The sequence below is a fragment of the Lepidochelys kempii genome, chromosome 9 (assembly GCF_965140285.1).
Source record: "Lepidochelys kempii isolate rLepKem1 chromosome 9, rLepKem1.hap1, whole genome shotgun sequence".
NCBI lineage: Eukaryota > Metazoa > Chordata > Testudines > Cheloniidae > Lepidochelys > Lepidochelys kempii.
In genome coordinates this window covers 48,415,729-48,440,064 of record NC_136388.1, presented here as the reverse complement: position 1 = coordinate 48,440,064, position 24,336 = coordinate 48,415,729, and the positions used below count along the sequence as shown (strand labels likewise).

The 24,336-nt window shown below is 41.7% G+C and overlaps 1 protein-coding gene across 11 annotated transcripts in view; it reads right to left on the bottom strand.

Annotated features, from left to right (window-relative positions):
* The window catches only part of STAG1 (STAG1 cohesin complex component), a 380,321-nt gene that overhangs the window by 210,144 nt on the left and 145,841 nt on the right, over window positions 1-24,336 (bottom strand). For 9 of the 11 annotated variants that reach the window (XM_073360216.2, XM_073360219.2, XM_073360217.2 and 6 more), the window contains 3 exons: window positions 22,431-22,507; window positions 14,876-15,080; window positions 9,526-9,677 (listed from right to left, as the gene is read on the bottom strand). In XM_073360216.2, coding sequence (XP_073216317.1) covers window positions 9,526-9,677; window positions 14,876-15,080; window positions 22,431-22,507 — 434 coding nt within the window. Of the gene's footprint in view, window positions 1-9,525; window positions 9,678-14,875; window positions 15,081-22,430; window positions 22,510-24,336 lie in introns of those variants that run through there. The other 2 variants (XM_073360223.2, XM_073360225.2) reach the window with 2 other exon arrangements.

Genomic DNA, 24,336 nt, shown 5'->3' with positions numbered 1-24,336 from the left:
AGATTGAAGTTTATAAATAATATGGGGGAGGCAGTAACATAGGGTAGGAATAAATGGTCAATTCTCAGAATGGAGAGAGGTAAATAGTGGTGTCCCCTACGGGTCTGTGCTGGGACCAGTACAGATCAACATATTCATAAATTATCTGGAAAAAGGGGAGAACACTGAAGTGGCAAAATTTGCAGATGATACAAGACTACTCATGATAGTTAAGTCCAAAGCAGATTGCAAAGAGTTACAAAGGAATCTCACAAAACTGGGTGACTGAGCAACAAAATGGCAGATGAAATTCAATGTTGATAAATGCAAAGCAATGCATATTGGAAAACATAATCCCAACTCAACATACAAAATGATGGGGTCTAAATTAGCTCTTACCCCTCAAGAAAAAGATCTTACAGTCATTGTGGATAGTTCTTTGAAAACATCCACTCAATGTGCAGCAGCAGTCAAAAAAGCTAACAGAACACTGGGAATCATTAAGAAAGGGATAGATAAGAAGACAGAAAACATAATATTTCCTCTATATAAATCCATGGTATGCCCACATCTTGAATACTGTGTGCAGATGTGGTTGCCCCATCTCAAAAAAGATATGTTGGAATTGGAAAAGGTTCAGGAAAGGGCAACAAAAATTATTAGGGGTATGGAATGGCTTCCATATGAGAAGAGATTAATAAAACTGGGACTTTTCAGCGTGAAAAAGAGACAACTAAGGGGGATATGACAGAGGTCTATAAAATCATGACTGGTTTGGAAAAAGTAAATAAGGAAGTGTCATTTACTCCTTCTCATAACATAAGAACTAGGGGGCACCAAATGAAATTAACAGGGCAGCAGGTTTAAAACAAAAGAAAAAAAAGTATTTTTTCGCACAACGCACAGTCAACCTGTGGAACTCCTTGCCAGAGGATGTTGTGAAGACCATGACTATAACAGGGTTCAAAAAAGAACTAGATAAGTTCATGGAGGATAGGTCCATCAATAGCTACTAACCAGGATGGGCAGAGATGGTGTCCCTAGCCTCTGTTTGCCTGAAGCTGGGAATGGGCACCAGGGGATGGATCACTTGATGATTACCTGTTCTGTTCATTCCCTCTGGGGCACCTGGCATTGGCCACTGTTGGAAGACAGGATACAGAGCTAGATAGTATGGCTGTTCTTGTGAGTACAGAAAAAGAGCACAAAGCAATACACAGACATTCTGTTCAAATGGGAAAATGAGCTACAATGTACAAGATTCAATGGGGTAGGTCACGGGACAGAATGGAGGGTTCACTCCTCCTTTTTTTCTGAGTGTTTTCCACAGTGGCTCTGAGATTAGCTGAGAATGGACCCACAATAGCTGGCCACTGTGCTGAGCAGCAGTAGCAAGTGGAAGCACAGCAGGGCACTGGCCCCTTTCACAACTAGTGCTGTTGATGCTGAGTCACAGAGGTGGGATAGCCTGAGGTGGGATGCCCCCGTGAGCCCACATGTTGGTCTCTGCCATCTCAACATGGTTAAGGGCTGATGAGAGACTATGTTCTGAGCCAACCGTTGATGAAATTTGAGATTTGTATATTATTTTCCATTGTCAGGGCTTCCGCACCATCAGCCATGACACTGGCATGAGTAAAAGAAAGCATCTCCCTTGTGCCTGCCATCTCTCTTGGCCCAGTTCTGGATGTTCCTCTCTCATATCCAGGAGGAAATACAGAATCTACTTATAAATTACCAGATCAGTCTCCACCCCCAGGTAATTCCCCCAGACGGAGTGTTGGCCAGGTAAGAATCTCCATCCATCAGACGCCTCAGCTAGCTAAAGGATCTAGTAAGATAGCAAGTTGTGGACTGGCAGAAACTGCCAACACATGAAAACCAAAGGAGCAATAAAGATCACTTGGTCAATAAGAAATGAACTGGCAAACACAGACACTGGGACACCAACAGGACATCAGAAAAGCCTCTAATCTTTTTGTTTTGGTCACAAAACCAGTCAGTGATGCATTAAAAAATACCTAGCTGCTCACTGCTAATGTGTCCAGACCAGCAATCTCCTGCATGACTTTGTTATGATGGTCTAGACCACCTACTGAGTTATCTGCTGTTCTTCCTCAACTTAGCTAGATAGCCCTTCACCATTCACAACTCTTTATGGTCATATGGAATGTACATGCAAGTCCCTCTGTCATCCCTGATCTCCTCATAATCCTCCAGGGCCTATCCATAGCACTGACGCGGTCAATTATTTTTTTCTGATCAGTGTTCATCTTACAGAGCAAATCTCTAGAAGCCTTGGTTCCTGCACCAACATTTCTTACTGAGGAACTGAACCTTCTCCTTGCTATTTTTTGGGACCATCACCAAAACAGATAAGGCAACGCTATCAGGCTTGTTGGTAGCATGTCCAACTCTGTAGCAGGTGATTTTCTATGTGCAGGTGAATCTGCATCTTAATGATCTATCAGCACATGCTACACTGGCAGGTATGGGCACAGCAACATATCCCTAAGTAGCCTGCCAAACTGGCACCCATGTTTTGAATATCTGTCAATCATTTGGGCATGCTGGTGTGCCCTACTACCTCTGGCTCCTCTCAGGAATCTTTAAAGCACAATGTCCTTGTGAACAGACATTCATATGGTCACTGGCTGACCCTTTAGCCACCTCATGCCTGTTCACTAAATACCTCCTTTGAAAATTCTGGCTAGCGGATCACAAGGGAGCAAGTAGAGGGACAAGAGAGAGAAGCCAACAAGCCTGGCAGGGACAAAACACAGCAGTAAGGGTTAACAGGAGCTCACGACCATCTCATTGGTGCAGATGCATCAAGAGAGAAGGGGGCTATTTAGCAGAGATATTTTCAGAGCCTTGTGTATTCTAAGTTTTCAAGTCCATGGAATTTGATAGAGAATCTACCCAATGTTGCACAAATGTAATCCAGAATCTATATATTCATACATTTAAAAACCTGGTTGCCTAAAGTTAGACCCAAATTAAAGTGGCCCAGTTTTCAGAGGTGCTGAGCACCTCTGAAGTCAATTTAGGCTGAAGACGCTGGGTGTCTTTTGATATCAGGACACTTTTATTTAGGTTCCTAAATATAGACTGAAGTGCTTAATTTTAGGCACCGAGGCTTAAAAATTTTGGCTTAGGTTTCCAGTCCTTTTGGTTGCAAAGAAAACCTTACAAATATGGATCAAGTGCAAACCAGTGCAGTGTTGTCTTCCTTACTCAGCAGACAGCCCAAAAAGCTTTAAAAGGTCTGACATGCCAATTCATAGAATCACAGAAATGTAGGGCTGGAATTAATTCCAAACCCCTGTGCTGTGGCAGCACCAAATAAACCTAGACCAGCGGTTCTCAAACTGTGGATCGGGACCCCAAAGTGGATCGCAACCCCATTTTAATGGGGTCACTACAGCCACTATTAGACTTCGCTGGGACCCAGATCTGAAGCTGAAGCCTAAGCTCCACCCCCATCCAGGGCAGTGGGGCTTGGGCTGTGGCCCTCCCCCATGGTCATGTAGTAAATTTGTTGTTGGAAGGGGGTCACGGTGCAATGAAGGTTAAGAACTCCTGACCTAGACCATCCCTGACAGGTATTTGTCCAACCTGTTTTTTTTTAAAATGTCCTGCCTTGGGAGCCTATTCCAGTGCTTAACTATCCTTAGAGTTAGAAAGATTTTTCTTAATATCTAACATAAATCACCCTTGCTGCAGAGCCAACCTATTAGTTTTTGCCCTACTTTCAGTGACCTGGAGAATAACTGATCACCGTTCTCTTTCTAACAGAACTTAATACATTTGAAGACAGGCTCCTCCCTCCCCTCGTCTTCTTTTCTCAGGATTAAACAAACAGTTTTTTTAATCTTTCCTCATAGGTCAGGTTTTCTAAATCTTTTGTTTTTGTTGCTGTCTTCTGGATTCTCTCCATTCCATCCACATCTATCCTTACTGGGCACAGTACTCTAGCTGAGGCCTCACCAGTACCAAGTAGAGCAGGACAATTACTCCTATATCTTACATGCAACATTCCAGTTCTGCAGTTACATCACAATGTTCACTCATATTCAATTCATGATCCAATGGAACCCAGATCTTTTTCAGCAGTACTGCTACCTAAAGAGTTATTTCCAATTTTGTACTTGTGCATTTAATTTTTTTCTTCTTAAATGTAGCATTTTGCTTTTGTCTCTACTGTATTTAATCTTGCTAAATTAAGACCAATTCTTCAATTTGTCAAGGTTAGTTTGAATACTCATCCTGTACTCCGAAGTCCTTGCAATCCCTCCCAGATTGGTGCCATCTGCAAATTTTATAAGCATACTCTCCACTCCATTATCCAAGCATTAATGAAAATATTGAATAGTACTGGACCAAGGACTGACCCCTGTGAGACTCCACTAGATATGCCCACCCAGTCTGACAGTGAACCATTGATACTTACTCTTTGAGCACAGTATTTCAATCAATTTTGCACCCACCTAATAGCAATTTCATCTAGACCTAGTTTGCTTATGAGGATGTCGTCATGTGGGATTGTGCCCAAAGCATTACTAAAATCAAGATAAAAGAAAAGGAGAACTTGTGGCACCTTAGAGACTAACAAATTTATCTGAGCTCAAATAAATTTGTTAGTCTCTAAGGTGCCACAAGTACTCCTTTTCTTTTTGCGGATACAGACTAACATGGCTGCTACTCTGAAATAAAATCAAGATATATCACATCTATTTCCCCCCCGCCCAGTAACCCCGTCAAAGAAGGAAATTAGGTTAGTTTGACACGATTTGTTCCTGACAAATCCATGCTGGCTATTCCTTATAACCCTATTATTCTCTAGGTGCTTACAAACTGATTAATAGTTTGTTCCAGTATCTTTCCAGATATCAAAGTTAGGCTGACTGATCTCTTATTCCTTTGTTCTCCTTTTTAAAGAAAGGTACTATGCTTACCCATCTCCATTCTTCTGAGACCTCACCCATCCTCCAGGAGTTCTCAAAGATAATTACTAATAGTTCCAAGATTGCTTTAGCTAGTTTCTTAAGTACCCTAGGATGAATGTCATCAGGCCCCACCAACTTGAATACATCTAACTTATCTAAATATTCTTTACCCTGTTCTTTCCCTATTTTCCCCCTTGTTGTTAATATTAATTGTGTTGAGTATCTAGTCACCGTTAGCCTCTTTAGTGAAGACTGAAACAAAATAGGCATTAAACACTTTGACTTTCTTGATGACATCAATAATTAGCTTTCCTTCCCTGCTAAGTAGAGGACCTATACTTTCCTTCGTCTTTCTTTTGCTCCTAATGCATTTAAAGAGCCTCTTCTTATTGCCTTTTGTGTTCCTGGCTCATTCCCCTCAGAGACCAAGTACAGACTCTTGAGACCTGAGTGGCTGAACTGGAGAGGTATATATAGAGGAGACTTTCAGGGCTACAGCAGAGCAATCTCACCCTCACTTTAACTGCCTCTGTGCTGTTGAGGAGGATGAAAGTCTCAAGGAAAAAGAACATCAAGCTGGAGCAGAGGGAAAAGATCCTATAGTTGGGACCCTCAGTCCAGATGATGTCACAGTAACCTCTTGTGTAGGTGGGGATCCCAGTTATTAGGAAGAGATAGGTAATAGTAATGGTAATAGTAACTATTAGAAATACAGATAGTAGGGTTTGTGGTCCATACAAACCCTGTACAGATCCCTATTCTCTTCACCAACGAACACTAGTACCTCATAGGCCTGCCAAGTGTCATGCATCTCACGTGGCCATCATCTTTTTGACAGGTTTGTCATGCATTCCTGTAGAAGTGGTAAAATGTTACCTGTTTCTTGTATACCTATTATGGAGGCAGGAGTTGCAGTTCCATAGTTAAGGCTAAGTTGAGTTTCCCCATAAACTTGAGTCCAGAATAAATTTTCTCTGAATTTACAAGTAAATCCATTAATGAATTTATGAATTACATTTAATTTTAAAATGGTTCCTTTGAGAAATTTAACATCTGTGTCAGTCTTTTCTTTGCCCAGAATGATCTAAACAACAGGCTGATGAACTGGGAAATATCTGTATTATTTCTAAGAAGTACAGTGTGCCCTTCTATGTAATTGTTTAACATGGATTGTTTGATATGGAATTAGATTAAAAGGGGTTGTTAAAACAGTGGTTCTCAACCAGGGGTACACATATCCCTGGGGGTATGCAGAGGTCTTCTAGGGAGTACATTAACTCATCTAGAGATTTGCCTAGTCTTACAACAGGCTGCATTAAAAAGAACTAGAGAAGTCAGTACAAACTAAAATTTCATACAGACTTTATACTGCTCTATATACTGTACACTGAAATGTAAGTATAATATTTATATTCCAATTGATTTATTTTATAATTATATAGTAAAAATGAGAAAGTAAGCAATTTTTCAGTAACAGTGTGCTGTGACACTTTTGTATTTTTATATCTGATTTTGTAAGCCAGTAGTTTTTAAGTGAGGTGAAACTTGAGCGTATGCAAGACAAATCAGATTCCTGAAAGGGGTACAGTAGTCTGGAACAGTTGAGAGCTACTGTATTAAAGGAACTAAGAAGGAAACGTAAAATTATGATACAGATAAGAGTCCTTGGAATCTGTTTACAGGGAAATACACCCTACTTGGCTCCAGTCAGATTAAGAACAGCTTACGCTTCCCAAGGCTAAAGCCTAGGACCAAAAAGGAGGATACTAAATATTAGAGGACCCTGGATTTAGAAAAGGATAGAGGGGTTAAATGAATAGGCCAGGACATCGGTGAGAACTGACAAGCTGGCAAGAAGATAAAGAGAGAGAGAGAAGCAGAAACAGCTTCTTTTTGGGCAACAAATCGGAAGTACAGTCCCATACTGATGTGTCAGTAGAAGAGATTTTAGAACAAATTGATAAATTAAACAGTAATAAGTCACCAGGACCAGATGGTATTCACCCACAAGTTCTGAAGGAACTCAAATATAAAAATTGCAGAGCTATTAACTGTAGTATGCAACCTATCACTGAAACAAGCCTCCATACCAGATACCTGGAAGGGAACTAATGTAACACTAATTTTGTTAAAAGGGCTCCAAAGGGGATACTGGCAATTATAGGCTGATGAACGAAATTTCAGTACCAAGCAAAATGGTAGAAACTATAGTAAACAGAATTATCAGACACACAGACAAACACGATTTGTTGGGGAAGAGTCAACACCACTTTTGTATAGGGAAAAGATGCATCACCAATCTATTAGAGTTCATTGAGGGTGTCAACAAAAATGTGGATAAGGGTGATCCAGTGGATACAGTGTACTTGGATTTTCAGAAAGCCTTTGACAGAGCTATAGGCACTTAAGAAAACTAGGTAGTCAAGGTATAAGAGGGAAGTTCCTCTCGTGGATCAGTAACTGGCTAAAAGATAGGAAAAATAGGGTAGAAATAAATGGTCAGTTTTCTCAATGGAGAAATATAAATAGCCAGGTTTCCCAACGATCTGTAATGGGACCTTTGCTGTTCAACATATTCATAAAAGGATCTGGAAAAAGGAAGTGAACAGTGCAAAGACAAGTTTGCAGATGATCCATAATTATTTAAGATAGTAAAGTCCAAAGCTGACTGTGAAGAGTTACAGAGGGATCTCACAAAACTGGGTGACTGGGCAATAAAATGGCACATGAAATTCTTCTTTGCACTTATAAATGTTATGCACACTGGAAAAAATAATCCCAACTACATATACTTACACAATGGGGGACTGTATCATGGAACACAGCGACTCTGAAAAAGATATAGGGGTTGTAGTGGATAATCACCTGAATAAAAGCTCCCAGTGAGACTCTGTGGCCAAAAAAGCTAATGTAATCCTTGGATGGATAAACAGGGGAATCTCAAGCAGTAGTAGTCACATTATTTTGTCTCTATTTTCGCACTGGTGTGATCAGTGCTGGAATACGGTGTCCAGTTCTGGTGTCCACAATTCAAGAGAAGAGCCACAAGAATGATTAAAGGATTTGAAAAAATTCTTTATAGTGATAGACGCAAAGAGCTCAATCTATTTAATTTAACAAAGAGAAGTTTAAGGGGTGACTTGATTACAGGGGAGAACAGATATTTAATAATGGGCTCTTCAGTCTACCAGAGGAAGGTATAACATCATCCAATGGCTGGAAGTTGAAGTTAGACAAAATTAGACAGGAAATAAGGAGTAAATTTTTAATAGTGAGAGTAATTAACTACTGAATTTTGCAAGGTTAGTGGTGATTCTCCATCACAGACAATTTTTAAATCAAGATTGGATGTTTTTCTGAGATATGCTGTAGGAATTATTTTGGAGAATTTCTATAGCCCATGTTATACAGGAGCTCAGACTAGATGATCACAATAGAACCTTATGATCTTCAAATCTATGAAAAGGGGTAAAAACATCACAGGGAAGCTATATATATCCCAAACCCAAGCATTATAAATTAATAAAATTCAGCTTAAAGATTACACTTCAAAAAATCCAAAATATATGCACAGTTAAGGCACCCAATCAACCTTAACTCTGCACTGTAGTGATATCATGAGGGGGAAATTATTTTAAAACTATTTTTTTAAATCAATTTTATCTAATCTAAGACAACAAACACTAAAATGCCTTTATCATAATCATGTAATTTTTGCATGGCATCACTACAGGGTACAGTTAAAGTTGTTTGGGTGACTTATCTGTGCACTTCTGTACTTATCATATTTTGATTTCTTTTAAGTGCAAACTTAACTCTGAATTTCCTGGGATCTAATACTCCATTTTTGGATAATTACATCATCCCTGTAATGTTTTTTTTCTCACCTAGTACCAGACTGGCATTTACCAAGTGACTTTAATATCCCCTTAGTTTGGTGTTCTTTCAAAGTGCAAAAAGAAGTAATGTCACTCTCTGAGCTACAGTTGTGCTGGGGGAAGGGAGAAGCAGACAATACAGTTGGATGGAGCACAGAATCCGCTTCAAAATCTCATTTTTCTATGTTTAGCGAAAATCTGCATGCTATGCACAATTCTGGACTAATTTTCTGCCTTCCTCATCAAGTACATTAATCTTAGAAAATAGCCATCATTCTATATGTGCAGAAGCGCTATTGCTTACAATCTTAGCTGTGTGTGTAAACCCAACACTTGATGATGTAGCCCTAAGTAATATGCTCGAGACCACAGAGAAATTCTTTGACAGAACTCCTCTCTTGCTTCCTAATATTGTGCTTGAACCACAAAACCAAACTCTCTCCCCAAGTACAGAACAAGAAAACATGAATAATTTAAATTTCAAAAATCTGTTTGGTGTACTTGATTGATTTGCTCCCCTTTGTAGACAAGAGGCTGACTATACACTAATTTGAAAATTTGCACTATGAACAAAAAACACACTCATATTTTCAAAATTATAAATACTATAAAAGGCTACATTTTTTTCAGGAAATAACTTGTGAATTAGATATTCTTTTACAGGTTTTCAGAACAGTGAATGATATAACTAGGAAAATAGCTTTGGTTCTTTGACTTACCTCTTTCCTTTTTTGAAGCAGCAGCTCCAATCTTTCATTAGCTCTCTTACCAATCATTTTGTTTCTCTCAGCTTCATACTGCCTCTGTGTATTATCCTGGTGAATACTCAGGTTTAAGGCAACATTCACAAGAGCAGTCATAAGCTTCATAGCTGTAAAGAGTGGAAGATAAAGGAACGTTACTCACCTGTAACTGAAGCTCAAGCATATTGCCTCTGCAGATTCACACTCACGGGACGTGAGCAACCCTTGACACATGGATACAGAACCATCTGGAAAACAGTTCCCATCAAGGTCACACCCATCCCCCTCACTGATCCAAACATTAGAACTGAGAGTATATAAAAAACAACCCTCATTGTTCCTTCCCAAATATTCAGAGTAACATTAAAATTCCCGGCTGGGGAAGGAGAGCAAGTGAGTAAGTGAGTGTGGCTCTACAGAATCAATATACTTGGAGAAGTCCAGTTACTGGAAATAACTTTCCTTTCTCCATTGAAAACTGTCTGTGTTGATCCTGACACACTAGGGAAAATGAATATGAATAACAACTCTGTTCAAGAGAGCTGAAGTAAAGCCCTGCACAGGACTATTTTTTTAATCCCGCTCCCGTCCCACCCCAAAATACCCACTCCCGCATTTTTTCTTGCATTTTTATCCTGTTACCACCCACAAAAACCTTAAGATCTTGCAAATCCTTGAAAAGAGATTCCCCCATGATACTAAAAAAAACCCAACATCATCGGTTAATATATATATATAAAAAAAATAGAAATCGACATATTTACCACTAAAAGAATAAAACAACTCATGCTTAAACCATGTAAAAAAAATACTTTAACTCCTGTTATAATAGACATGAAATCTCTTTCTAGCCCTCACTTAAATGTAAGTATTAAAACCTTTATTTAAAAAAAAAAATTTTTTTTTGCTTTACATTGCTGAAATTCTATTTGACAAACTGACGAGAGACTTAGCGTTTTCCTGCAAATGACCACAGTCTGTTTTTTTGCCCACCCAGTCCCGCACGCATCAAAGTACTGCTGCCTGGAGGACCAACCTCCCTCTGTCTATCAGTGCCTGGAATTGCTCCTGGTGTTCCAGAGGGATCTTGTCCTTGAACTCTGCTAGCCTATTGTAGTTATTAGTCATACTTGGCTAGAAGAACCTGGAAATTGGCAATGTGAAATCGTAGGCCCACAGAAGAACAGACTTTCTTGCCCAGCAGATCCAGCCTCTTAGTTGTTTCGTCTGAAGGAGTGGACTTCTGTATCCACTTGGACAACAAGGGAGCTGGGGAATGGGTGGGGAACAAGAAATCTGCCCCCTTAGCTGGCACAAAGTATCTCCTCTTCACCCACATAAGTGTGGGGGCACACGTGGCTGGTGTGTGCCACACGGCCCACACCAGTTCCAGGATGGCCACCGTGGGGTTGGAGGATGTCCAGGAGTCAATGTTGTGGGTCCTGAATGTCCTCCAATGGGGTTCCCAGGTCTGCCGCTACTCTCTGCAACAAGTCCTGTATTGTCAGTGATGATCCGGCAGAGAGAGCAGGAAAGGGATGATCACCTCATCTGGTGACGAGGATACACCAGGCGGGACCGGTGGAGCTAGCAGCCTGAGATAGTACATGGTGTCTGTGGCAGGGATCCCAGGGTCCCCAGTACAGCCAAAAAGAGGGGTCCATGGGACACAGTACCAGGCCCCTTTTGTAGGGTCATATGCCAGAGGGGAGGAAAGTCTGGGTCATATATCCAAGACTCTGGTGCAACATCAAGGAAAATGACTGGTCCAGCTCTGAGAATTCCTCAGATTCAAAAGACTGTTCATACCAGAGTGCTGTGATGAGTCAGAGACGGGCTTCTCTGTCAGCAGCAGAAGGGGCTCATCCTTAGGAGTAGGAATGTTGCAGGTGAACAGAAAGCTGGAGAGATTGCAGGGATGGGAGGATTAACTCCTCCGCTGTCAAGAATGTCTCTGAGTGGCCAGGGGTCCATGGAGCCCCAGTGGAGATGCTGAAGGGGCCTGGCGGGTGTCTGGTGGGCCAGCCTGTATGGCAGGCATGTGGGCACCAGCATAGTGGATGGTGCATGTACCAGTGAGTGTTCTGGTTGTTTGTGTGGTGTGATCCCCATCGGATCCCATTTGCGCCTGGCCTTACCTTCCATCTGGGGAATCCACTCCAGCCGGTTCTGTGAGCAACGTCTCACCCAACGTGGATCAGCTCAGGGAGGAAACACTGTGCTTGGGAGCAGTCCACTGCGGGGACCTGCTCTTATGCCCATGAGACTGTCTTCTGCTCTCATGTCGGGACTTGTTCTTAGTCTTCAGTACCGCTGGTTCCAAGGCATGTGCGGTGCTCAGAGGGGTGCTCACTGCCAGTGGTGGCTGCTGTACAGGGGGGTTTCCTGGGCCTAGATCCTAGTGCACCCAGGGCCTCATTGCTTCCTCCATTAGATATTTGCAAAGGCAGAGCTCACGGGCTTCCCTCATCCTGGGCAGGAAGGACTTACAGATGGTGCAAAGTGCCACCATGTGTGCCTTGCCCCGGCAGTAGAGGAACCGCTGGTGTTCTTCACTCACAGAGAAGGAGCACGGGCAAGAAACACAGCTTTTAAAGCATGGAATCCTGGCCATAGTCCCGGGGGAAGGAAGGGAGAGAGGAAGGGAAGCAGTGAGAAGGAACTGAGGGGTGGTCGGTCCACCCTGGCCTTTATCACCTCGGACGAAACCATGAGGTGGAGCAAGGGCACATGCTTGGACCAAGAGATGCTACTACTTTCAAAACCTCCAGCTCTGGACGCATGGTGCATGCATATAACCCTCAGTGGATTCCACAAGTAACAGCAAAAAAAAAAATTTACGTACATCAGAAGCAGGAAGCCTGCTAAACAACCAATGGGGACACTGGACAATCAAGATACTAAAGAAGCACTCAAGGATGATAAGGCCATTGAGGAGAAACTAAATGAATTCTGAGGAACTTTCCCAGATTGAGGTGTCATTATAGGTGGTTTTGGAGCAAAATTGATAAACTTAACATTAATAAGTCACCAGGACCAGATGGTATTCACCGAAGAGTTCTGAAGGTACTCAAATGTGAAACTGAAGAACTAATCAGTGTGATGTGTAACCTATCATTTAAATCAGCTTCTGTACCAGATGACTGGAGGATAGCTAATGTGACACCAATTTTTTAAAAAGGCGCCAGAGGCGATCCCAGCAATTACAGGCCAGTAAGCCTACCTTTAGTACTGGGCAAACTGGTTGAAACTATAGTAAAGAACAGAATCATCAGACACATAGATGAACATGATTTATTGAGGAAGAGTCAACATGTTTTTTTGTAAAGGGAAATCATGCCTCACTAATCTACTAGAGTCTTTTGAGGGGGTCAACAACCATGTGGACAAGAGTGATCCAGTGGATATAGTGTACTTAGATTTTCAGAAAGCCTTTGACAAGGTCCCTCACCAAAGGCTCTTAAGCAAAGTAAGCAGTCATAGGATAAGAGGGAAGGTCCTCTCATGGACCAGTAACTGGTTAAAAGATAGGAAACAGAGTAGGAATAAATGGTCAGTTTTCAGGATGGAGAGAAGTAAATAGTGGTGTCCCCTAGGGGTCTGTACTGGGACCAGTACAGATCAACATATTCATAAATTATCTGGAAAAAGGGGAGAACACTGAAGTGGCAAATTTGAAGATGATACAAAACTACACGTTAGTTAAGTCCAAAGCAGACTGCAAAGAGTTACAAAGGAATCTCACAAAACTGGGTGACTGAGCAACAAAATGGCAGATGAATTCAATGTTGATAAATGCAAAGTAATGCATATTGGAAAACATAATCCCAACTAAACATATAAAATGATGGGGTCTAAATTAGCTCTTACCCCTCAAGAAAAAGATCTTACAGTCATTGTGGATAGTTCTTTGAAAACATCCACTCAATGTGCAGCAGCAGTCAAAAAAGCTAACAGAACACTGGGAATCATTAAGAAAGGGATAGATAAGACGACAGAAAACATAATATTTCCTCTATATAAATCCATGGTATGCCTACATCTTGAATACTGCGTGCAGATGTGGTTGCCCCATCTCAAAAAAGATATATTGGAAAAGGTTCAGAAAAGGGCAACAAAAATTATTAGGGGTATGGAACGGCTTCCATATGAGGAGCGATTAATAAGACTGGGACTTTTCAGCATGGAAAAGAGATGACTAAAGGGGGATATGATACAGGTCTATAAAATCATGACTGGTTTCGAGAAAGTAAATAAGGAAGTGTTATTTACTCCTTCTCACAACATAAGAACTACGGCACCAAATGAAATTAACAGGCAGCAGTTTTAAAGAAAGTATTTTTTCGCACAACACACAGTCAACCTGTGGAACGCCTTGCCAGAGGATGTTGTGAAGGCCAAGACTATAACAGAGTTCAAAAAAGAACTAGGTAAGTTCATGGAGGATAGGTCCAGGATGGGCAGGGATGGTGTCCCTAGCCTCTGTTTGCCAGAAGCTGGGAATGGGCGACAGGGGATGGATCACTTGATTACCTGTTCTGTTCATTCCCTCTGAGGCATCTGGCATTGGCCACTGTTGGAAGACAGGATACTGGGCTAGATGGATCTTTGGTCTGACCCACTATGGCAGTTCTTATGTTCTTAATACAATATGGACCATCACTCGAAGAAGAACTGAATGTTGGTCAATGGTGGGTGTGAAATGACTTCATCTCAATTCAGTCCTTTGTGGACAAGAGTCTATGTCAGAAAGCTGCCTTCACTGTAAGTGGCAACCTTCAGAGACACGAAGTGAGCTTTCTGGACCGGTTCGTGGCACATTGCGGGGAACCATCAGTAACAGTTTGCACTACTACTGCCTGTACTGTATATGGCTGGGAGGTAAGCAGAGCATTTCAGTTTTCGGACTGACAGTCAAGGATTTTTCTCAAACAATACATTCATTCAATAAAAATGATGTTTTAAAACATCAAAGATGCCAAAAGAATTGGAAAGCTATACATTAGGCTGTATAAATATAAGCCACTGCATTGAAAAATATGAAACAGAAAACAACTCAATTGTCTATTAATATTTAAACATACTTCTGAATAATTCCTACTTTTTATATTATAGTTTAATGTACATGTGTTTAATTAGGAAAACTGAACTTTAGTACAATTAAAATATGTGTGATATTTAGAATTTGAGTGCAATTTCCAAAAGCACTTCGTGTAGGTCTTATTCTGTTTCCATTTAAGTCAATGGTAAAACGTCCTTTGAATTCAGTGGGGAAAGACTTAGGCCAATAAGTATATGGAAAATTCTCCCCTTTGTGCTTACTTACCAGCAAGAGTACTGGTATGCCTGAAAGCTCGGACCTGGGAATCCGACAAACCAGTCAGAAGAGAGATCACTGTATCCATCATATATTCATCATAAATGATGCTATACTGACACTGTCGAATCAGCACTCCAATGAACTCACAAAAGTTTGATCGAAATTTTTTCCATTGTGGCCCAGGCATGGTAAGAGGGTAGTCACCACTGTCCTGAAAAAAGAGAAAACATTTATACTCTATATTACAAATGCTTCCCATTCAATCCTATTTTATACACAGAATTTGTATTCTACAAAAAGGAAAACACACATGATTTTCTCTTGTGCATATGGATTTCCCTTTCTCTTAGGGCTGGATCCTGCACCACTGAAGCAATGGGAACTTTACTATTGACTGCACTGGGCACACAACCAGTTTTCTAGTCCCACTTTTTAGTCACCATTACATGGTAGGAGTGAGAGTGTGAAACCTTCAGTTCAGTGTGATCAGTCACCTCTCCTTTACTATCCTCCCAACCTCATCATCTCAGACATCGCTGCATTTCAATGGCACTGCACATACAGTTTGCAAGTGCTTTGTTATCCTCAGAAGTGAAAGGACCACATGTAAAATATAAACTCAGTGGCAGCGTTAACTATAGAGCGACTGCCGTCTCTCCATAATATCTGTGATTATGTATTCCATCAAAACAACCCTATGAAACTTGAAGGTTTCAGAATTAAATGCTCAAAAGTCAGGCAATAGCAAAGTTAAAGTTTCTGTGGAGCTTTAAGTCTGCTTCCTTGTGCATATGCATTTTGATACAGCCTTTAATTATGTGATCAAAATGCTATTATTCCCTTAGGACTCCTCTCTCACAGCAGACTGAAATGTGCAATGTAAATAAGCAGATGTGAAACTTTTATTTTCATATAACTTGTTAGTATTGAAGAAGAAAGCTGCACACTCTACAATTACTATCTGGCAGCCAACACTAAAATAATATATTCTCTCTATACAAATCAAATATGCACACAAAAACCTAAAAGAACATTAAGACTGCAAAGTCAAGCAGATAAAAGCTGTGAAATGCCACAATTCTGGTCGCCTGTGCAACCTTAATTCATCCCCTCTCCCCAGGTACGTGCATTAAGATACAGTCTTTAATTACATCATTGTGTATGTTTTTTTCCCACAAGACACTGCCTTATTCAGTGCACAGAATGGAAAAACCTCAGTGAAGACCCTGGTGAAGACTCTGGGAATGGTAGAGAGTCCAAATGGAAGAGCACTAATGGAAATGGGGCGAGCCGACCATGAACCTCAGGAACGGTCTATGCGCCAAATGGACATCAATGTGAAGGCATCTTGCATATCAAGAGACAACCACATGCCTTTTTCTAGGATGGGATGACCGCTGTTAGTGTGACCATAAGAAACTTGGACTTGTGGAACTGCAGATCCAGAATTGGTCTCCATCCGCCATTGTTCTTGGATATCAGGAAGTAAGCTGATTAGAACTTTTTGCCCTGATATTCCACAGGAACTCACTCTATCACTCTTCACTGCAATAAGGAGCTCACCTCTTGGGTGAAGTTGCTGTCATAAGTGTGATCCCTGAGGAGTGATCGGGGGGGGCTGTAGATGAGGTAGTGTGATGAACTCAATCACATACCCATGGTGGATGACATTTAGCACCCATTTGTCCATTGTTATTACATTTAAGCTTGGGGGAAAAGGGAAGGCGGAAGGGTGGTCGCATGGTGGTAGGCATGGTTGCTGGCTTTTGAGAATATTCCAGAAATATCTTTTAGCTAGGGGTTGCACCTGTATGGAGGAAGGCTGTGAAGGTGGTCCTGGGGTCAGGATCTCTGTCTTCTACTGCTTCTGTGGAAGCTCACAAGGTCTCTGATGGAAAAACTGGGAGGACTTGTAGCATTGTGTGGGCAGCGGAACCTATTCTTCAGGGCAGGTGTATAAATATCCAGCAAATGTAGGGTAACTCTGGAATCCTTGAGGGTCTGAAGTGAATCATCCATTTTCTGATTAAAAAGATAAAATTCATCAAAATGGAGATCTTTGATGGTGTTCTGTACCTCCCTAGGGAAACCAAGGGAGTGGAGCAATGACTCCCTCCACATGGCTATGCCCAAAGCCATAGACCTGGAAAATGTATCCACCATGTCCACCGTTGACTGAAGTGTTGTTCTTGCCACCAGTTTTCCTTCCTCCGTGATCACCTGGAAGTGAGCTCGGTCTTGCTGTGGAAGTTTTCCAGTAAATTACTCCAGTTTGCTATAATTCAGGAAATCATATTTAGCTAGTAAAGCCTAATGGTTTTGAAATCCTGAATTGAAGGCTGGCCAAGGAAGAGACCTTGCAGCCTGAAAGGTCCAACTTCTTGCCCTCTTGTTGCATGGTGTGCAAAGTGGGTGTTGCTGGACTACAACTGAATTGGGGGGGCACTCAGACCCCTTAGCTGGAACCCCGCTTTGGGGATAGGCGTGCCTGTGGCCAATGTATGCCATACTGTCCTAGCTGGCTTGAGGATGGCATCATTGATTGGCAAAGCAGCTGAAGCTGCTGCAGATGAATGAACGGTATCCAGGTGTTTATGTTGTGTAACCTGGATTTCCTCTATGGGGATATGAAGCTCCCCTGCCACTCTACAGAGGAAGTCCTGGAATTTTCTGAAGTCATCTGGAGGCAAAGGGGACGCTGAGGTTACTGCCTCATCTGGTGAGGAAGAAGAAAATCTCTCCAGTTCCGTGGCACCGTTGGAACTGTGCTAAGAGGCTCCTCTTCCAGCATCGGCTCTGATCATCTATTCGAAGGCTCCCTTAATGGGGAGGCAGGTGAAATTTCCCTTGGGGACCGGACGTGTTTGGGGGGTGAGGGGGAGTATTGGGACTAGGGCCCCCCACAGGGCCAGTATGCTGGATCTGGAGGATGTTGTGGCGGGCCCCGTGGTGGATATGGAAGATATTGACACGATGTAGATGGTCTTCTGGAGTACCTGTACTGGTGGTAGGGGATGGATGGTCCTTGCCCATTGTCTGACTTTTCCAAGGATGAAAAAGCGGACTCCGGTTCCATCAGAGGTGTGGAAACCATCGGAACAGGAGGTAAGGGGTCTCGTAATGGTGACGTCATGAGTGGGAGAAATAGTCTCCCAAGAGGTGCAGGTTCCCAGCAAGCGTAGCGATCTTGGTTCTTTGAAGATGTCTTGGTATTCAAGTGCTTTTCCTGATCTCCCTGGTGTTAAGGGTGCCCTCTCCTTACACAGCACCAATGGTGGAACAGTGGACTTCCCCAGAGTGGATGGGTTCCGCACTTTATGGGATGCTGATGTCTACAGTACCTGCAGTCTGGTATGCGGGATCGCTGGATCCCATTGCTTGTGAGACTTCGTCTTGTGTTTATGTGCTTTAGAGCGCGTTCCCTCTCCATGACTCGAACTCATGGAAGGAGCATCCCCTTTCTTCAGTTTCAAGGACGATTTAAAGCCACGTTTATGGGCATGCTTCCTCACCTCCCAACTAGGTCCTGGCGTGGGGTCCATAGTCCGCTGGTACCAGATCCAGATTCAGTAGCAGGAGGCGTGCTCCTGGCTGTTTCAGGCCGATGTACAGGGGGGATCCCCTGGCCAGCTTGGGTTTGAGGGAGGCCTCATGGTGACTTCCATAATGTGCTTCCGGAGAACAGCTCAGCCCTCTCAGGTATGGCTAGGGAAGGACTGGCAGATACTGCCCCTGGATGCAATGTGGGCTTCTCCGAAGCAATAGAAGCAGTGTTGATGTTCGCCACTGACCAAGAGCACCCTGCAACTCTCTGCAGAAGCTCCTGGAATTGTCTGAAGTCATCAGGTGGGGAGGGGATGATATAGCAACTGCTCCATTTGATTAAAAAGAAGGGAATCTTGCTAGTTCCGGTGGAACCGCTGGGACTGGGCTAGAAAGTTCGTCTTCCACCATAACATCCATGTCCCTGCTGGAATGACCATTCAAGGGGGAAAGCAGGTGATGGTACTCAATATGACCAACAGGCTGGATCCGCCTGAGATTGTGGGGGTCCCCATAGGATGGGATACCAGTGGCTTTGGAATAGATGAGGAAGCAGTTGTTGCATGGACATGCTGGTCTCCGTGATCATGCACAGGAGTAGTATGGTAAGGGTGGTTCTTCCCCCAGTTCTGACTCATCAGAAGAGGAAAAGGCAGACTCTGATTCCAATGACAGTACTATCAGAGCCAATGGGAGAGTGTAGAGCATAGGAGCAAAGGGTGAGGGACCCAGTGTCACATGCATATCCCATGGTGGGGATATGATCTCTTTGGAAGTGGAGGGACCTGATGGAGGGGGAGACTCCGGATCCAGCAAGGCAAAGACATCTTGAGGTGCAGCTGTGGCTCCAGATCTCTCTGGATCCCATTGTTTATGGGATCTTTTTCTCATGCCTGTGGGACTTGGAACGAACTCTGTCTCCTTGGGCCAAGCTGGTGAAGGGAGTGTCCATCTTGGATTTGGAGGAAGGTTATGTCCTATGCTTATGGGAGTGCTTCATCATCTCCCGAATAGGCCCTGCCATGGGATCTGTGGGATTGGTTCCGCCAGCATCAGAGTTGGACGTAGTAGTGGGAGGCGCACACCTCCCTGAATCAGACCGATGTACAGAGGAGGTTCCCGGCCTGGGTCTAAGTGCAGTCACATGGCAAGCGCCATGAGATGCTTCCAGAGGTGAAGTGCCTGGCCTTCTCGGGTGTGGCTGGGGAAGGAGTGGCAAACACTGCAGCTGGCTGCAATGTGAGTTTCTCCCAGGCAGTAGAGGCAGCATTGGCTGTTGTCACTGACTGAGAAGGATTGTGGGCAGGAGGCACAGAGTTTGAAGCCTGGAGTTCTGGCCATACTCCAGTACCCATATGGGGAACGGGGGGGAAGGGCAAGAGAGTGAAAACCCTAAAGTCTATCTAAAGCAATTGCTAAAACTATAAATTCTTAAACTAAGAAGAATATAAAAGTGGTAAAACTGCTATAAAAATATCTAAAAACTATTTACAAATATCCTTTTTTAGAAGTGTGTCAGAGATGAGGACACTGAAAGTTCTGACTGGACCATGTGGTGATAAGAAGGTACTGGAGAGACAAAGGGTCCACCCCACCCTTTACCCCCTCAGATGGAAACATGAGGTGAGCCAGGGCACATGTACTGACCAACAGACAGTACTTCCAAATTCTCTGACTCTGGGTGCATGGTATGCATGCGTAGCCCTCAGTGGAATACAATAGGTACCATCATTCAAAGAAGAACCAGACTTTGAGAGCCTCTTTGTAATTCCTCCAGGAGGGATTTGAGTCTTCCCTATGAAACATGATAGCTCTAGGTGGCACCTGCAAGCACATCGTCCTTGACTGAAATCTTTCCACCTCATGAACTGCTGAGCTACTTTCCTTCCTCCACAGGGACTGAGACAGCAGATAAAATCCTAAAAAGTAGAAAGCATTGAGAGAAACACACATTGGAGCACTGAGGAAGAAGACAGCAAAAGACCAAGAGAGGGCTCCAAAACAACCAGCAGAAAGTAAGTAGCACTGCAAGTCTGTGGTGAAGCAAAACAACAACATTCACTGAACCTCTGACAAAATATGCCAAAATGCTGAAAAACATGTAAGAAGGGTCAAACAAATGGCAAAGTTCTGGCATGGAAAAATAAGCCTCTGAATACCATGAAACAACTAATAAAACATGGAAATGCTCCAACGGGAGAAATGAAGTGGCTGCTGCAAGACAAGCTGCAGATGAGTCACAGGGCTGAACAGGCCTTTACTCTCAGGATCAACAGACCCAGAGTGCTGAGTAAGCATCACAGGCCAACAAAAATAATTACATTATTATGGATCTAAGTGAAAAGGCATGTCTAAAAGCAAGAAAGCTATGGCTGCATGATCAGGAGAGAGCCAAAGCAGCAGTCCGTGGTGTCAAACTATAGTTACTTTGGGGACTTCCTTCACTGCATGAGATCAAGAAACTCTCATGTTTCTCAAGACAGAAATAGTGGAAGTACGTATTGTTAGCCAGAATGGCCTTGCACACTATCTAGCACTTTTGTACCTCAAAGAGTCAAACAAGGAATCCACAAAACTCTTCAGCTAAAGGATTCTGTCTCACATTGGAAGTATGAGTCCCATGACTAAACATCCTGTACTGATGCTATATTTAGAGAAACAAAATGTAAGTTGAATATCAGGAAATACCTCCTCAGAGTGAAAGGAATTACACTGTGGAGTAGTCTCCCAAAAGAAGTGGTGGAAACTTCACTGCTTGCAACTTTTGGTCATCTGATAAGACTATTGTATTCCTAACTTCTAAGATTCCATTTGATCTCATGCACTTTGGGTCTGTCATCCTACAAGGCTTATTTCATTTGTGCTGCATATTACCATGTGCATTTTGTTGGCGTATGATACATGTTAAAAGCCTCAGAATGCTATGTTTATGAAGAAGAACTCTGTGTAAGTTGGTCCAATAAAAGATATTACTTCACCCACCTTACCTCCTGATTATGAGAAACCATTTCATGTCAAGTCATGTTTGGAAGAGAAAGGGGAAGGATGATGGACAAAGAAAAGAGTGATCTGGAAATAACTGAGTTACTGGATACTTACTGAGGCAAAGATTAAAGGCTGCTACTATCTGACCCATATAAAGGATCTATTATCCCACTTCCCTTAAGTGTCCACAGCATATATAGAATGCATTTGAAAAGCCCTGCCTCTTCATTCCCTGCCAGTCCTCCTCCTACACTCTTTAGCTTCCCTTCTCCAACACTGATTCTCCTCCTTCTGAGTTTCAAGAACTCTGACTGGATATCTATCAGCTGTCACTAGCCATTTGATTCCCCACCCCACACTCTCTGAACAGTCAAACAATTCAAGGCAGAAGGGTTTTTTATATATATATATAACACCAAACTCCATGCAGAACTCCACGATGCAAAAATAACTTCAGATTTCTTAGGCAAGATCCTTTCCTTTTGTGACCCCTTGCTGTAACTATCCTTTAACCAGCAGTGCCTGATCCTACTACCATTGCAGAAGTACCACTGACTTCAGTGGTGTGGGATAATTGTTTTTTTAAGTGTCCTTTTGTGTCTCTGATTGATGTTTCTAGAAACTACCATTTACGTATTTTTAGTATTTTCGTTCTATTCCTCTGCTAGACTCTGCTTATACTTTTTCCATACAATGCAACCTTCTAACTTCTTATGTACTTGTTTAAATTGTCACTTCATCTGTATCTCTACTCTCAAAGTACCGAAAAAGAGAGTGTACACAAACTGATTTTTAGCGACAAGGCTGTGTCGACACAGCCTTGTTGCTAAAAGCTGCTTGGTGTAGACAAGCCCCTCAGTCAGTACAGTTTCTTCTACTGAGATATTGCTTATCCATTACAATAAAGCCCAGTGATTTCTGAAAAGCCTCAGTGCCCATCAAACAAAATTATGCAGTTTTGAAGGAAAATATATTGCACTCTTATATTTCCAGTTTTCAAAAACTCTTCAGTGTAAATATTTATATACTATACCTCATCAAATTCCTCAGTCATTTTCCTGATGATTTCTGCATTTTGCATGTTCCTGAACATTTCAATTCTTACAGTACCTGTGATGTAATGAATGAACAATTACAATTAGTCCACTTTACTTCTATACATCATTCATAATGTCAGTCCATTTTAAAATTTTTCCACTGCTATGCAATTTGAAATTGGTTTGAAAGCTTATCTAGCAGTAATGTTAGCAGGAATACTCTTAACAGGACATGATAGAACCTGACGTCAAGAGAGGGAGAATCCCGGACAGTTGTAAGACTCCAGAGTGCCCTCCCCCTGAGCCATTACTGGTGGCATTTTGTAAAGTTAGCGGTGTTATTCCTTCAATGAGAAGTTAACTAATATCCCATAATATGCTTGCTTGTGGTTGTTCATATAGAGGTTAACAATTCCAAAACATTTTTCAAGAATTGCTTATACACCAGTTGTTCTGTGAAACACTATCTCACTGGTAGCTAGAATATCCTCCATCTTTTGATTTGTACAACTAATATATTTGATATGGAAGTCATTGAAAAAATAAATATATAAGGAACTCCACATGCCTTTTTTCAATTAGTTTTCAGAGTAAATCATTTTAAGTTTTATGGTAAAACCAAATGAATATTATCTTTCTGATTCAGTGTCCATTATCATTTTGATCATCAAGATTACTTGTCAGAACTAAACAAAACTACGATTAAAACAAGCATGATGTAATACTTATACATTAAACTTGTTGATGAAAAATAAAATCAATATATGTGACTCAAATAATTTTACATCAATTTAGTGCAACTGACTGAGTGCACTCCAGTAAAGTGGAGTGCACTCTGGATTGGAACTCAGCAGCCTTTCTGTGCTTTGCATTCACTGCATGAAAACATTTTAACAGAAGAAATGAAGAAAAATATAAACAAGCTATACAGGAATATTTATGGAGCCACATATCCTGCCCACATTCTATACACATCATACCCACATTCCAAATTAGTTAATTACATTAGGAACAGCACCCTTACTTTTGCAAAAAGTTCCACCAGATCTGCAAAGTCCTCACCTTTACATCCACAAAATTCAAATAAAGAGATAGACGCCTAGCTTCTAGGGGAAAAATGCTATTATAGTCCCAGACAAAAATCTGTTTAGACTTAAGGTTGAGAGCACATATCCATAATTTAAGGGTATAAAATGTTGCAGGGATGTTGACATTATCCCCAGAACAAGAATTACAAACACAGGAAACCCAAAATATGGAAATACAGTTTCAAATTAACTCTAGCTTTCCTGGATTTGTACTACTTGTTTCTGAAATAATCACAACATCCCTGTAATATTTTATATCCTGAGATTACCGATATGCACTCAATCTTAATACAGTTTTTTAGTCCAGTAATTTCCTTTCATTTAAGAAATTATTAAAACTCTCATGAATGAACACTAAACAAGAATCCCAAAATGCTACCTTGAGATACTTCTAATAATTTGAAGAAATGTAATATCAATGTTAAATCATTTTTTATATTTTAATTCTTCTATTTTAACTTTCTTACTTGTGATACACAAATAATTTCTTGTGCTTTGTTTTTATATTTTTAGCTATTTCCTCTTTGAAATCCATTTTAACCCTCCTAAATTTTCTCCTACTGTAAATCATGCTCCTATTACTGGCTTCACTAGGGTTAATTTTCCAAAGTTTGAAGAAACTCCAGGCAATTCAAATAACCTCTTAAACCTTGCTATTTAGTCATGGTGGGTTACTCTTACCCTCCTGTTTCCCTTTTTGTTCAGAACTATTTATGCATTCTGAGACTCTATTATTGTAATATTAAAGTAGCATCCAGGCCATATCTAAGGATTTTACTTTCCTTGCTTTTTACTTTGCCTCCCTCGTTTTACT